This window comes from Protopterus annectens, chromosome 2.part0 (genome assembly GCF_019279795.1).
Source record: "Protopterus annectens isolate FY-2018-M chromosome 2.part0, PAN1.0, whole genome shotgun sequence".
Lineage (NCBI taxonomy): Eukaryota > Metazoa > Chordata > Ceratodontiformes > Protopteridae > Protopterus > Protopterus annectens.
In genome coordinates, this window is record NC_056728.1 from 220,824,998 (window position 1) to 220,842,433 (window position 17,436).

General features: G+C 39.3%; 1 protein-coding gene across 1 annotated transcript in view; it reads right to left on the minus strand.

Moving 5' to 3' along the window:
• Nucleotides 1–1,246: 1,246 nt before the first annotated feature.
• BOLL (boule homolog, RNA binding protein) overlaps nucleotides 1,247–17,436 on the minus strand; it is a 2,224,369-nt gene continuing 2,208,179 nt past the window's right edge. The window contains exon 11 of the mRNA XM_044060305.1: nucleotides 1,247–3,075. Within this exon, the coding sequence (XP_043916240.1) occupies nucleotides 2,920–3,075 (156 nt within the window). The 3' untranslated portion in view covers nucleotides 1,247–2,919. The remainder of the gene's footprint in view (nucleotides 3,076–17,436) is intronic.

Consider the following 17,436-nt stretch of genomic DNA (forward strand, 5'->3'; position numbering starts at 1 on the left):
AGTATGAAACCTGTTATTTGACAAAACACTGTTACTATAACCACAAATAACTTTGAATTTTAAATGAGATATAAATAAGAGTTATAACCCACCTGGTTATTAAGTACATAAGGTTTCCGTACTAACCTTTTGTCAGTTTGACATACATGTTACAAAATACCAAGATATGATAACATGCTGTGGTTGGGGCCATCCAGGACCAGGGGCCCCTCAGAAACCGCAGGGTTCACTGGTGCCTAAAGCTGACTATGCCAGCAGTGAAATACCACATGTGCTACTGATGGATTGAGGGAATACCTGAGAGGCATCAGAATCAATCTGAAGAGCCTGCCTGCTAGGTAGTTGGTTTATTCCCAAATGTGAATTTATTTTTTAAACAAGAAACATTTTTAATGAATTAGCACTTATGACATAGGCAATTATATATTGGTGTAAATGAAAACAAGCCGTACTGTCATATTTTCAGGTGCAAACCTTATACATCACATATACTCTTCGGTACACTATCAAGTGAACATTACATCGTTCATTCAATTCCTGCCTTTCCTTAAACCTCATGCCTCCTCTAAAACATTATTATGCATGTATTCTTCCCACAATTCCCATTATTTTCCTATGTAATTTGCTCCTACTCTTTTCTAAAGATTCCGTTTCCAGTTCTTTTATCTCTTTTACTATATTACCTTCAACAGTTAAAATAAAAACAAAACAAGTTTCAGCCTAGCAGCGTAAAGAACTGCTTTCAGTTAGCTGTACATTTTTTGACCATCAATTCAGTATCATTTATTGTTCTGGGTTACTCGCCTGTCCAGTGGATTAGCCCATCAACCAAGGATTTCATCCTACTGACAGCTGCCGCATGGTCTGCAACCCTTATGGAGATATTAATGTTTCCAACAGTGTAATAATGTTCCAGTCCTATTCTAAAGATCCTTCCAGATGTGTTTTACAAGTCTTCTTTGGTAACCAGATCTCCTCAAAATTATATTTTAATTCAATTCTAACAAAGTACCTCTGCCCCTGTGAACTGTATTCAGTAACTCTGTCAGGTATACATTTAACATCCCAATTAGCTTATCAAGGGCATCACCTCTTGCTTAATGATTCTATGAAATGGCTTCCTTCTTGCTTAATGTTGCAAATAATTCAGACATTCGTATCTCCAACTCGCTTAAACCAACAAATAGGCTTCATGTTTTTATCTGAAATATAATTTTAAAGTAAAACTTGGGACTCGAGTAGCACCTGTGATACAGAAAGTCATTTTAATATGCAGATGTTCTTTGAGTACAGACATTAGATGAATGATACAAACTTATGTTAATGTATCTTAAAGCTTGTTATGCAAAACATGTTTCATCTGCCATTTTTCTCTCCATATAATCTAGTAAGGAATATAAAGCCTAATCACAAATGATAAAACATTCAATAACTATTAACACTGTATTTTATTTTCTAAACTGGGACCTATATTACAAATTCTACTTCACTATACCATTACATCAAAAAAATAAAAACTACTACAAATGTAATCCTATATGAACAAACAAGTGTATCTATGCATGAAGCCAAACCTGCTTTGACTGTTACTTTCCTCATTTAAGGAAATAAAAGTTCACTGCAAGAAGAAATAAAATACATTTTCTTGGTTTTTCTTACAGTTTACTAACATTCTCTGAGTTAAAGGAAAACCTACAGGCCAACACTTATACAAAAACAATCTAAGGTGGGCTATTCCAAGTAGGTTTTATTAGCCCTATTCAGGACAAGTTAGACACTTATTTCAACATACTGCTGTAAGCTACATTGCTTCAAGTAAAACTATAAAGGAAAAATAGTAATAAAAATAATAATTACTATGAGAAGTGTCAAGTGAAAACTTTCCTATAGGCACTATACAGTAACTGTGACATTACTCTTCACTCCTGTTTATAAGCAGCTGCATAGAAAATATAATCTATTTTACATGGACAATATTTTCAGTTAGGTTCACTTTACAAAAACAGCTTTGATTATAAAAAGGAGTATTTTAAGGCAAAATATATAAAGCTAAATGCATTTAAGCATGCCCTGAGACAAAATATGTGGTCCAAATCTTATGTCTGACACCATCACTGTGTAAATACTACTGCTAACAATATCAAGTACTGATTACTGTCGTTATCAATCCTAACAGCACCAACGATCAATGTGTATTAAAATGCAACCTCACAAATGTATACAATGAAAATGTGTGTAATTCAGATGTTTACTAGCTAAGACTGGAGAAGCATGTAACTCCCCACAGATGAAGACAGAAATACTTTTCCCTCTGCTGTTTATCACTCTTCTATAATATATAGCTCAATCAAATGGGGCACTGCAAATTCATACAATGCAGAGAAAAAGTCTTTGATGCAAAAACATAAAAGTTTGCACAGTTCATATGTAAATAAACTTGCATTTATTCAGCCATGCAGAAAGAGTAAAGGCTGTGTTAGTAGACTGTGCCTACTGGACACATTTTCAGGTATGATAATTAAAGTCTTAAGTTTTGTATATAAAACATTTTCTTTTGGTAATGTTTCGTGGATCTGCATTACTACTGAAGTGTAAGAAATGATAAATAGCCATGATTATATAACCACATACTTGTTTTTTCAAATACATGAAGGATGAGAACTATACTCCCTATTTAGTTATAAAAGTACACATGGGCTTGTTTGCCAATAAACTTTCCTCAGCAAACACCAACCTCACAGTCCTACCTGCTGTTGTAGGGAGTTTTCAAATACTGAACGGCTAGAGCTCCTTCTCTTTTATAACCTTTGTTTTAATGCACAACATAACTCAGTTACTTATGTTTTTTAAGACATTATAACAATCTGACATAACAATGAAGGTATAATAAATACTGTTATCACTGCTATATATATTCTTCTACTTAAGACAGTCACTAGGAAGTGGAGTGAGGATGGAATCTTCTGCTCTACTCTCTTTCCTCGCATGATAGTGAGGGCTGCGAATATATCTTGGTTTGAATCGAATCGGCGATGGTTGAGAAAAATTTCTTCTTACCGAATGTAATCTGGGCTCCTTGAAACAGAAAAGAAGAGAAAAACAAGTGGACTGTTTTCTAACTGCTCCCAAACCACAGTAAAAAAAGTTTAAGGCACTGATGTTGCTCTTTTCACAGGTTTCAGTAACATTTCTCTTGTACCAACAGTAATGCAAGGCACCACATTTTGCCATGATTTTCACCTCTTGCATAGCTGTACTGGAATTTGGGTACTAATGTGCTTAAACAACACAGTGACATACTTCTGGCTTTACTACTCATACTGCCCACAAAACAACTAGTAGTGCTTGGGTGCACCAATGGTAGATTATAAAAAAACAGTGATGCAAAGTGCCTTCTGGCATTTACAAAAGACTAGGCCTACAAGTGTAAGACTCCAAAATGATGGTAGCATTTAAATATGAGAGAAAGCACATGTTTGAAGTACTCAACAATAGATATTTGAAGGAGAAATCTTATGTGCAAACATTCTTAAATATTAGCACATACACCACTCACTGGATAGGGAAATATTTTATTAGCTGTCCCTATCCACCAACAATCAATGCTCATCTTGCTGTCTTGCTGTAGTCATAACTGGACACTTGTCCCACAATGATAGGTTACAAAAGAATCACTGGTGTAAAGGAGGCAGTTTGTGCCATGAAAATGTCTAGGAATGGTTGTAATTTCTTTTCATAGCAAAGTATGTCATTTGAAGGCACTGAAAGAAAACAAATTCAGATAGACTGTCATGACGAAAAAGAACAACATTATAAAAAGATATGCACTGCAGACAGAATGTTATACTTACAGAGGGAACAAGTGCAAACCTCAGAAGATCCAGAGATATAATACAGTTGTGCAAGTAAACTTACCATAAAGGTAGATTTTTGAATAGATCACTGCTACAGTAGCATTACCTGTATGGGTTATAACCTGCCTAGGATATAACAGCCATCCAGCTTTCACAGCTTAAGTGCATCTTCTATGCACTCAGACCACTGACAGCTTGTGCTAGGTGTGATGACCCACCACTGCCAACCAGTAATCAAGGAGCTTCAATCCTCACCACTGGCAACAGTGGGGGGGACTTTCACTGAGAGGATAACAGGCACACAGTATTTCCAGATGCAGCTCTCTGCATCAAGTGCAAGAGACCACAGTCAGTTTGCGTCTGGTTTCTCCCTTTTCCTCCAGATCCCCTATAAGACTCCCCACTGGCACAGCAATAGAGTTGAGATCTCAGCTGAGTGACCAAGCCAAGACCTCTAGTACCCTCTCTGTCCAACCAGTGCTTCGTGTCCCTGCCCAAGCAGCTGGCACACACACACCCTTTGAGATTTGATTTACATACACATACACCTGGGAAAGGCTGGCACAGGTTTACTAGCTATGTTCCCTTCTGGCCAGACTAAAGGTGGTTTTCACTGCCACCAGTCTCTCCTGCCACCTACCTTAAGGCCATTAACAAAGGGTGTCAAATCTTACTGTGTACTATTAATATTAATACAAATGGTAGTCTGAGCAAGAGCAAGGGTATTAGGAGTGGCCCACACAGTGTCATCAAATAAATATTCAAGTACTCGCAAAACTTAAATAGCTCTACACAGATCAGCCACAATGAAAGGTTTAAATATATTTAATAATAAATAATATATATATTCACAGTGACATCAGAGTTCAGAATCACAGGAAATATTTAAAACAACATTGCAGGATAGGCTCAGGCAAATAAAGAAAAAAATATCTAAACTAAGCTTCGCTATATTCCTGACTGTATCCAAGAGATTCATATTATTCCCTAGTAACTGACTATTAGAGCAAGGCAGATGATGTAATGAGTGGTTCTTATTATTGTTGTCAGGTCCAAGACAGAATACAGAATGCTCTGTCTTGCTAAGAGACTTCTTAAAATAATATCTGAAATATTACTGCTGGGATAGCTTGCAGAATTACATAATTTCTGGTCATTTGACTTCTAGTTCCCAGGCCAAAACTCCTATTGCTGGCAGCAGGCAGCATTTCCCATCTACATGTAAAAATACTCATATAAGGGCTTCTGCTCAGATCTTTGGCTAGAAGTAATAAAATAATTACATTCCTTCATGCTTCCAAAGTAGCAATTAGTTCACCCTAAAGACAATACAGAAAGTTTCCTAGTATAGACTTTGTGTCTCTAGTTGCATTGAAACATCTTTATGGTGTAGTCTATAAAGTAATTTAATTTCAGATATTTTTCTAAAGTTTGCTGGACTGAGGTTAACTTCCTGTAGTTCAGCTTCCACTGTTAAAATAAATACATTTAAACAGTTACAATAGTGCATGCACATTTCTGTTCTCTTCCAGAAGGGCACACTGTGGATGCATTTTAAACACAGCACTTTACAAATACCTTTTCAACACAAATATCTGTACAGAGCAGTTTGATATACACATGACATGCAGTTCTAATAAATTTGTAACACAAGTATCTTATATAAATTAGTTTGATATTCACAAATGACATACAATTATTTACAAAATTCTAGCTAGCTGTGCTGACAGTGCCTCCTTTCGTCACACTAGGCACAGAGAAAATCAGCGGTCTGTAAGACAAGACCTTCAGAGCTTTCCTGCCAACTGAAAGAGGGAGGCTATAACCTGGAAAATGGTACATCTGTAAAAAACAATGTTCTCAAACTAGCAACAAAAATCATACAAAAATAGGTTGGGGGAGGTAGAGTGAGGGAGTGGCTACTGCAGCAATGATCTATCTGAACATCTACTGTTACGGAAGCAGTGTACTATGCTCATCATTAGATCACTGCTAGAGTAGCCTTAGCTATATGGGTAGAATACCAAATCTTAACAAAGACTGGGAGGAAGAGGAAGGAAGAGAGCCCAGAAGCCCATGGAGAATGGCATTGGCAAAGCCTGCTGCAGACCTGGAAAACCAGTCTAGATTGTAGGGTTCTGTAAAGGTTTAGCAAAGAGGAGCAAAATGCTGCCTCTAGAATTCTTTCAGGCCACTCCTTCTCAAAAAGCCACCAAAGAAGCCAAGGCCCTAGTAATATCTGCTTTAGCCCTGTCTGGAATGAACTTGTTATGTTGGGAGTAACATAAGGAAACAACATGAGACAACCACTTGAAAAATGTCTGCTTTGACGCTGGTCATCCTTTTTTTTTTCTTACCTTCAAAAGAAATCAATAACTGATCAGAATTTCTGAAAGTTTTAGTTCGTTCAAGATAGTATTTGTTTGTCCGTGGACATCTAAAATATGAGAAATCTTTTTGTCCCTCATTTTTAAGGTTTTAGAAAAAAGACATCAAGATGGATAGCTTGGCTTAAAATAACGACATATACTACTTTAGGCATAAGCAAAGGACTCAATATCTAAAAAAAAATGTCTTTATGGAAAAGCAGATAAGGTTGACTCAATGTACGAGCTTGCAACTGTGACACTCTTCTTGCAGAAGTTAGAACAATCAGCAATACTGACTTCCATGTTCATAGGTTCATACTAGGCTATCTGCCCTAGGGCATTTATAAGCCTAGCCAGAGTGTGTTTGGCTTTCGCCACCCATTTTAAATTAATTTTGCTATGCCCTTTTTCGAGGTTAGTATACTGTGCCTCTGTCTAACAGTGACACAGAAGTGATACCCGGGGTAAACCTACGATCTCCCATCCACTCATCAAGATTCCTCTTGAAGAGAGTCAATGAGGGACTCTGCCTAACCTGGACTGGGATTTTTATTCCAGAGTGAAGGGAGCCTCTGGGTTATGAATCTGTCCCTCCAGCATGTCCTATTTATTTCAGTGCTGAGGTTCAAGTCTCTGGAGCGCGTAGCTCGATGGGATTTGGATTTTCTGAGGTGCAGCATGTCCATTCATTCCAGGTTGGACACGGCATTATACGTCAGGCACAGATTGCCTCTGAGCAGGCGGTATGCCACTGATTAGAGCTGGAGTTTCTTTAACTGGGCAGCATATGGCATCTGTTTGAGCCCTTTGATCCTCTTGGTGAGGTACTTTTGGGGTCTTTCCAGTTGCTGCAGGTGTCTGGTAAGGTACATCCCGAAAGGGGCATTGTACTCAATTATGGGCCTGATGAGGGATGAGTAAAGAGGCACGATGACCTCCCCTGATCTAGATGTGAATCCCTTCATGATTAGGTGGGCTATATAAAATGTTTTTCTAACCACTTTGGCCATGTGGTTGTCAAATGAGAGATTGCTATCAACTTGGGTCCCCAGGTCCCTAATTACTTCTTCTGTACTTAATGGATTACCACCTATGTGGTAATTTGTGGGCACTTTGTTTTTGCTAAAGGGATGACTATACACTTTTTGGCGTTTAGCTTGAGGCCATGGCTCTGGCACCAGTTGTCTGTTTTTATGAGGCCCTTTTGGAGGATGCTTGTGTCGGCTGGAGAGTCGATTATGGCGCCCAGTTTGCAGTCATCTGTGAACTTGGTCAGCCACAGTCCTTCCGTGTTGGCCTGTACCTCCGAGAAATATATACTGAACAAGAGAGGTCCCAGGACTAAGCCTTGTGGGATGCCACTTGTAACTGGTTTGGAGTCTGACATGGCTCCAGCAATTCTAACCATGTGAGTTCTGTCCTTGAGCCAGTTTGCAACCCATCTAGTGACATACAGGTTTATATTTAAGCTGGTGAGCTTATCTATAATGCCCGAGTGGGGTATTGTATCGAAAGCTTTTGCGAGGTCCGGGTAGGCTGTGTGGACCACCTTCCCCTCGTCAATGGCCTTGGTGACGGTTTCAAAGAAATCAACCAGGTTTAAGAGGCAGGATCTGCCCTTAACAAAGCTGAACTGGGTAGGATCCAGTGTCTGTAGGTCCCCAATATCTTTATTTATGAGGTCCATGATGATCCTTTCCATAGCTTTGCAGACCAAGCTAGTCAGGCTTATGGGGCGATAGTTTCCAGGATCCGTTGAGGCACCACCTTTGTGGAGAGGGACCACTGTTGCTGTACGCCACTCTTTGGGTATATATCCTGTAGTAAGGCTGAGATTGAACAGCAGTTTTATGTTTGGGTTTAGCTCTTCTTGGAGTTCATGTAGGACGCAGCCCGGGACACCGTCTTGTCCCATTGATGCTGTGTTTTTTGCTTTGGAGAGGGCAGCTCTTACCTGAGCATCTGAGATGTCAGGGGGGCAGCACTCTGCTGGGATAGATATTTGCCCTTTTGGTGGGGCGGTTTGCGCTGAACCTGTCAGCTAGGATGTTGGCAATGTCTGTGGGTTCGGTGTATTTTTTGTCATTTTGGACTAATTCTGAGCATATTTGGGAATTCCCACCCAGGTTGCTAACATAACTAAAGAAAGCCTTGTGATTATCCTTAGTGTCCTGTGCAATTTTTCTCTCGAAACTGGCCTTAGACGATTTTATGAGAGCCCATAGTTTTTTGCTAATACTGATCAGAGATGCCTTCCCTTTTTGGGATTTTGCTCTATCATGTAGTAGCTTCCTCCTTCTATTGTATAGTTTGTTTATGGCTGGAGTCCACAAGACTGGAAGTCTGCCTTTGGAGGATTGGGTCTTGGTTTTATTTGGGATTGCATGATCCATGCATTCCTGAAGGTGTTCATAGAATGCGTTTATAAAGGATTCTGCGGTCTGGGCCGTATTTTCCACAGGCCCGGGGGCTTTGAAGGATTCCACCTCGGTTTTGAGGAGTGTGAAATTTGCTTTAGAGAAGTTTTTCACTATGGTTTTCAGGGCAGGGGGTGGAGTCGGGATGTGAATATCCAGTGAGATTAGTTTATGGTCTGATCTTACGAGTGAGGGATACACTTCTGGTCTGGAGCATAGAGTCCCCATGTTGATGATGATCAGGTCCAGTATGTTTTCCCCTCTTGTGGGAGTGGTAACAAGTTGTTCCATAGCATTTGAGTTTATAAATTCTAGGAACCTTTGGGCTAGGGTGTTGGAGCTAGAGTAATGCTCCCAGTCTATGTTTGGGTAGTTGAAGTCGCCCAATATAATAGTGTTTGGAGAGACCTTCATATTTTCCAGTCTTCTCAGGAAGGCCGAGTGGGGTTCCTGGGTTTGGGAGGGTGGTCTGTAGCAGGCTATAGACTGGAAGGCAGTTTTACCCACTGTTAGTTGCACATGGATAGTCTCTGATGCTTCGTGCTGTGCCAACAACCTGGAGGTGTGGGCATCTTTGACGAATATTGATACTCCCCCTCCTTTTGTGGTTCGGTCCAAGTTTTGGGGCAGAAAAGCATGGTATGAGGTATAACCTGGTAGTGCTGGGGTGCTCTCGGGAGCCTTGAACCAGGTTTCTGTTACTGCACAGATATCGATGTTCTCCATGCTAAGGAGAGTTTCGAGTGCGTGCATCTTGAGGTTTAGACTTCTGGCGTTGAGTAGCATTACTCTTAGTTTCTTATCCCTTGTGATACCTGTGGAGGTGGGTTTGTCTTTTGAGCCTTGCCTAAAAAAGGCACTATGGGGGTAGCAAGAGCCTTTGCCAATATCCAAAAGCCCAGGGGTGACAGGTGCAAGCTGTCCATAGCGAAGCATCGTGGCTTGTCGAGCATGTCATCCCAGGCTGACAGGCATTGGATCCCTTTGAATAACACCAATACTTAAGCCAACTGTTGAAATTGACCATCTTGTCTTCATATTGTGGCATCATTCTTGGTGAGAGTAAGATGCTACTCAAGGTCAGGGTCATACCGGCCTGGGCTACATGCTCAGAGAGCTCCTCTATGTCTCTTTTCATGTAGTCCAGGGAGGTACGTCTCAGGTCATTCACACCAGCATGGACAATAACTGAGTCATATTTGTACTTGCCTTGGAGTGACCTGAGTGCTTGTGTTATGTGGCAGATCCTAGTGCCCGACAGGCAGCTCACCGTAACCTTCTCCTTGTTCAGCCTGGTGAGCGGGACATCAGTGTGCCTGACGATAGAGTCACCTATTACAAGTGTATCAGGTGTGTTGTTTAGCCTTACGGGCTGTGACAGTTCGGCACACTGGCTTTGTGAGCTATGTGTTGCACGTGTTTTGTTTTGGGGTAGCGGTTGCTTGGGTATCCGCTTTGGAGGTCTCTGCTGCTTAGGCAGAGCAGATTTTTATTTCGAGCCTCCGAGTATGTTTTTGTGTGTTTATGTGTTTGGTTTGCTGTCATGGTAGGCCTATGTGAGACTGGAATTGTAGTGAGTGTGGTTTCCTTCTCCTCCTGACTGGTTTCGCCAGTACTGAGTTGAGAGAGCTTTGCCTCCAGTACGGCTATATGGTTGCATCTCTCACATGTGTTGGAATTTGTTGGGAGGAGGAGAGGGTTGTCTGTGTACATGAGGCAGGTGTAACATCGCCTCAAGATTCCCAGATTCACCAGCTGGACCGGAGAGGAGATTGACAACTGACCTTTGGACATGCTAAAATAGTATTGGGAATTCCTTTATAATTGAAAAAAAAGGGCCAATGGGGAACACGGTACTCAAGGGGAGTTTGTGAGGGTGTAGTGCTTTTAATTTTTTAGTGCTGACTTATATAATTGCTTTAGTGAGAAAGTGCCAGGTATCTTAAATGCAATGTGTTACAGGTAACTTAAATGCAAAAACGACAAACAGTAACTTTCTTTCAAGTGAAACAAGGAAATAAGTACAGTAAGCAATGCAGATATCACTAGGGATCCACAGAAGCTGAAAAGCGCGTTTTAGGTGGAATTAGCATTTCAGGGAAATAACAAGCAAACAAACAACAAGCATACAAACAAAGCTAGATTCAGCAGGCCTGGATCTAGTCTATGCTACAGCAAACAAGGTGTACCAATTTCAGTAAGAAACAGTTCAAATATGCAGGCACTATAAGCCTTTAACCAGAAATTCCCAGCTCAGAAGGGCAGAGTTCAGCCTCTCCTCCCACAAGAGTGCAGACCACGAACCTTCTTAATGTAAAATAACTGGCCTGAAGCCTAAGTGCTTAAACCAGAACTAATACACTTTTAGAATAGCAGACACTGAGCCCTCAATCAGCAGTTCCCAACTTAGAAGGATGTAAGCTACCTGTCCTGCCACCACAGTGCAGGCCACAAACCTTCCTAATGTAAAACAACTGGTCTGAAGGCCACGTGCTTAATCCAAAAGACTTAGAATGATAGCTACACTTTAATCAAGTTACTACCAAGCAGTAATAAATACAACTGAATACTTTAAAGAATGCCTGGATTAGTGCTCAAGTTATACAAACAAAGCTAGATTCAGCAGGCCTGGATCTATTCTATGCTACAGCAAACAAGGTGTACCAATTTCAGTAAGAAGCAGTTCACATATGCAGGCACTATAAGCCTTTAACCAGAAATCCCCAGCTCAGAAGGGCAGAGTCCAGCCTCTCCTCCCACAAGAGTGCAGACCACGAACCCTTTTAATGTAAAATAACTGGCCTGAAGCCCAAGTGCTTAAACCAGAATTAATACACTTTTAGAATAAGAGACACTGAACCCTCAATCAGCAGTTCCCAACTTTGAAGGATGTAAGCTACCTGTTCTGCCACTACAGTGCAGACCACAAACCTTCTTAATGTAAACAACTGGCCTGAAGCCCAAGTGCTTAAACCAGAATTAATATACTTTTAGAATAACAGACACTGAGCCCTCAATCAGCAGTTCCCAACTTAGAAGGATGTAAGCTACCTGTCCTGCCACCACAGTGCAGGCCACAAACCTTCCTAATGTAAAACAACTGGTCTGAAGCCCAAGTGCTTAATCCAAAAGACTTAGAATGATAGCTACACTTTAATCAAGTTACTACCAAGCAGTAATAAATACAATTGAATACTTTAAAGAATGCCTGGATTAGTGCTCAAGTTATACAAGCAAAGCTAGATTCAGCAGGCCTGGATCTAGTCTATGCTACAGCAAACAAGGTGTACCAATTTCAGTAAGAAGCAGTTCAAATATGCAGGCACTATAAGCCTTTAACCAGAAATCCCCAGCTCAGAAGGGCAGAGCCCAGCCTCTCCTCCCACAAGAGTGCAGACCACTAACCCTTTTAATGTAAAATAACTGGCCTGAAGCCCAAGTGCTTAAACCAGAATTAATACACTTTTAGAATAACAGACACTGAGCCCTCAGTCAGCAGTTCCCAACATAGAAGGATGTAAACTACCTGTTCTGCCACTACAGTGCAGACCACAAACCTTCTTAATGTAAACAACTGGCCTGAAGCCCAAGTGCTTAAACCAGAATTAATACACTTTTAGAATAACAGACACTGAGCCCTCAATCAGCAGTTCCCAACTTAGAAGGATGTAAGCTACCTGTTCTGCCACTACAGTGCAGACCACAAACCTTCTTAATGTAAACAACTGGTCTGAAGCCCAAGTGCTTAAACTAAAAGGCTTAGAATGAGTTACACTAAGCAGTAATAAATACAACTGAGTACTTTTAAGATGACGCAAAAGCAAAATAAAGTAGGAAGAAACACAAATACAGTAAAAGCAGATAATTTTTTTTTTTTTTTTGAGTGAGCAAATGAGATGGGCCCAGGAGTTACAGGACAGAAACAAGTGCAAATGCAGGCCTTCAAATCAAAAAGTTGAGAGAGATGGAAGACCGCCCAAACGGCCAATAACTACAAATTCTGGGCCAGAACCACTCCTTATGTGGTAGACAGGTTACCTAGTGCTTACCACTCCCACTGATACGCTAGAAGGCTTCCCACCAACACAGAAAGGCTTGGGGGGCTCAGAAGCTTACAAATAGTCCTGGATACAGCAAATCTGTATCTGGAACACTAATTACAGGAAAGGTAGGAAACAGGCTTACAATTTTTTTTTTTTCAGAAAAGTAGCAAAAACAGTAGTAAAAACAATTCACATGCAGTGCAAGCTGGCACACTTGAGTATGTAGCAATATTAGTCCACACACAGTTTGAAAAAATGTAATTAAATTAAAAAGGACTAAAAGCAAGTGCAGAAAGGGTTTATTAGGTAGAATGCAGTAAAGAGATGGGACTGGGGGAGTGTCCTAGATCAAATCTACAGTGGGGCGGGCACTGCAAAAGCCATCAAATTTAAACTACAACCAAGAACAGGGAGGGGGTGGGGAAAAGTTTCAACAGAGATGTGAGGAATCAGAGTGCAAATTATAAAACCCAAAAATATATATATACTGATCTCTGTATATTTGCAGAACAGTAAGACAACAGATATCTAAGCAACAATTTAGCTCTGTAATACAGAATAATACAGAAAAATATACTCAGCTCTATATAGCAGATACTCTTGTAAGGCTGTCTCTCAACACACAGGTTCCACTTTAAATGTAGACTGCTGCTATTAACAGGTTAAAACATCAAATCAGTCTGATAAACTGGTTCAAATGGAGCAAGTGTTAGTTTTTCATAAACAAAATTAAGATCCCAAGGAGAAGCCATCTGCTTTTTAGCTGGAAGTGCATGCAGAACCCTTTTCAAAAACATCTTGACACAGGAGAGTGCATGCTGAAATGGACAAAAGATGAAACCTGATAAAGAAGTACGAAAAGCCAGAGGATAATAAGTCATACAAAGAGTGAAGAAACACTGAAACAGCAAAAACAGTATGGGTCTTAATGTGACACCAACTTAATTTTTTCCATCTGATAATATATGATTTCCTAGTAGCAGTTTCTTTAATACCTACTTCACCTCCACAGAAAATAGGTGCCTAAAAGGTTTTAAAATTCTATCATTCAGGTTGTCAACTGACACTTTCAAAAAAAAAAAAAAAACAGAAATAAACAAGTCATCTAAATAAGGAAAAATATGAATACCTTGTAGTTGTAACAGACTATCACTGGGGCTCGATGCTTTGTGAAAATCTTTGGAGCAGTAGATAACTCAAGGAAAAAAAACACAAGAGGACTGAACATGTAATACAGACACAGAAAACCTTAAGAAATGCTTGAAATTTGTGGCTATAAGAGTGTAATGATAAGCATCCTTTAAATTTAGTGTTACTAAGAAACCTAAAGGGAAAAATCAGAGGCAGCAGATTGTAAAGGGACAGCATTCTGAAATTTGGGGCTTTCACAAACTTAGAATCCAATACGACATATAGTGAACCACGACAACGCAAAGGGAAATAAAATCACCACAAATTTATTGAAAACTATTAGCACTTTCGCAGTATTCAAAAGCGGCTCCTTCAGACATCTAAATCAACCTCACAAATCATTTAAATACTACCGCTCACATATTACTCATCCAGTAAAAAATGAATACAATTTAAACAGTCAACTACTTTATAAAACAACATGGCAACACTGTTGCAGTATTGAAAGGGGAATACCCTGCATTCCCAATTCAATCTATATAATATGTGTAAGTGCATATGTTACTGGTGAACCACTTATTCGGGCTGCTACTATTGGTGTGATTTTATTTTCACAAACTTGTTTAGACTCCAAAAGGATTATTTCTTTAGTACCAGAAATATTACTGAATAAAATAATTTCCCTGTCAGAGAAAGAGGAACATCTTCTACTATCCCCTGAGTTAGCAGATGCTGAATGAGAGAAGAGGAGAGAAAAAAGAAGTCTGACTTGGTAGATGAAGAGGAATCCCCTGAAAAGAAGGGACACATTCCTTCCCACTGCCATCTATACCCGCAGACCCATTTGTCGGATACCATCTCTTCCCAAAGACGAAGAGAAATGGAAAAAAATATATACTTTGTTGAGGATTTAAAGGCTCAATAAAAAGTAAACCCATTACCATCAAGAGAAATTAGCTTATCAAGAAACATAGCCATTATAATTCCCATACTGACGATTCTACTGAAAATTCCACTAGTAATGTTCAATATTCTGGAGTACAAGATGAACATACAAGTCTTTTTTTTGGATCCAGTGGAAATCAGATAGTCAAAAAGAATCTGTTTGCGACAAAGGAATATTCTGGATTTCAGTGTTATGAGCCACTGGGCGGCCACGGTGGTGCAGCGGTTAGTGTTGCCGCCTCACAGCAAAAGGTTCTCCGGTTCGATTCTCGGCTGGGGTGCCTTCTGTGCAGAGTCTGCATGTCCTCCCTGTGGTCACGTGGGTTTCCTCCGGTGCTCCGGTTTCCTCCCACATCCCAAAGACATGCTGTAGGTGGATTGGACACTCTAAATTGGCCCTAGGTGTGAGTGCGTGCGTGTGTGTGTCTTCTGTGGAAGGATGGGCGCTGGGCTGGCAACTCGACACTGTAAAACTCCACTGCCAATCATGAGCGGACAGGTGATCCGCTGTGGCGACCCTTAACCGGGAAATGATGAAAGAAGGAGAAAATATGTGTTATGAACCACTACAGCAGTCACAGAGACCATGATTGGGGAAGTAATTTCTTCCACCATCACCTCAAATTTAGGTAAAGAATCTGTGGATTTTAGTATTAATAATTCTAGCAATTTATCAATGATGATTTCAAAAAACTTTTTAAAAAGGGTTTTACTTTCATCCCCACACATCAGAGTGACATTTTCATTTTATTAACTGAACTCAAATTATGCAGTAGGAAGTTGAACATGGGCTTGCTGTAAGACAATGTGAATAATAATATACAGGTTGACAGACCTTTGTTGAAAAGAAAGTATAAACAAAAGCTATACTCCATCCAGCTATTTCTACCTTTGAATGATTTTGTGAGGATTAGTCTAGAACTTAAGTTGTTAGCAAATATAGCTTTCATTATTTACCTCCTGTTGAGACAGTTATTACATGGGAAGAGATGCATATTTTTGCTTCATAATTTATGAATTGTACCCAATATTATAGTAGATTTATGATATGATATGATACGATACAATATGATAGGCTGTAACAGCCTAAGCTGTATGTGTTATACCCTGCCAAAGATATTAACAGCCACCCAGCTTCTAAAGATTCGGAGCACCTTCCACACTCCCAAACAATTTAGGCAGCTCAAGCTGATATGTTTAAAATGATAAGTTTAGGCACCAAGCCTTTCAGAGCTTCCATGCCAACTGAGAGAGGGAGGCTGAGCCTAGACAGGACATAGCTAGGAGACTATTTGGATGATATTTTTACTTCATAAAAAGGAATATTACATAAACTAAATATGTTTATGGTTTATAGTTCATATACTATAAAAATGTACATCCTCCTATGACAATAACATTTTTTATTATTTGATTGTAATGATTTATAAGAACCCAATTAAATGTAGGTGTATGTCTATCATTTTTAGGAAAATCGCATTTTCTAATTCTTATCTACATTTCATTTGTCACCCTCATTATCAAAAAATAAATACCACGAGGGGACAGCTAGTCCAGCTATCCAGACTAATAACTAATGACAATATATTTTTAGATGAAGCTGACAAATGTTTACAAATGTTTTTAAATAGGGAAACTCATTAGACCTACAAAAATTCAGAATGAAGTAGGTGAGTTGAGAAGTATGAGGTTTCAACACATTTTGGGAAAGAGAAGAATTACAGTTACAGACAATTTAAACCATCACATTTTAAATATGTTTAAGACCATGGTTTTGCCTTATTCAAAGGCTGCTAATAAAATTAGAAATTTAATCAGGAGAGACTGGGATCTACACTTCAGCCAGGGATAAACCACTTAACAGTTTTTAGCAGAGCTAGAAATATTTAAGACATTTTAGATGGGGGTAAAGGTCATTTTACTAAGGACAGGAGTAATTCTGTTAAAAAGATGTCCAAATGTAGGCACTGTAAACATTCTAAATATATTTGTGATGGTCCCAATGTTACTGTACAAGGATACAAAAGTGTTATAGGATGCCAAGGATATTACACTTGTGAAACATGTGGAATGGTGTATCATACATCCTGTTTAACCTGTAAAAGTTTTCTATGTAGATAAAACAGAAGAGACTACTAAGAAATTGAATTTATGAGCATTGTTATAACACATGGCAATATTAACAATGCATTTTATAAACAGTTGTTGACAAGCACAGATTACAAAAGATTTTTTTTTTATTTTTCTTTTGGAGAAGGATTTAAGAGGTGGGGCATGGGCAAGCAGATTATAATGTCAGGAACTAGTCTGGCAATTCAGATTAAATCCTATAAACAGACCAGGTTTAAATGACCACATTTCCATCTTGAGTGTTTTAATGTTACATTCTGCCAGATTGTAGTATAAAGTAGGTGTAAAATTATTTTTACAGTGAACTTTATTTTTATTTATACTTTTTTACTCAACATTATTCAGGTAGTTTAATAAGTTTAGCCAGGGGGGTTATTGTGCAACTAGTAGGATTTGTTTAAATAAGAAAGAGATACTTTAAATATTTCAATTGCTTAAATGTTTTAAGCAGCTTTTTATTGGCTTTTTGCAAATCACATGATGGGTTCCTGATTATAAACAGATGGAGTGTTTATGTATTTTTAGATTCTGATGAAGTCTCCTATAT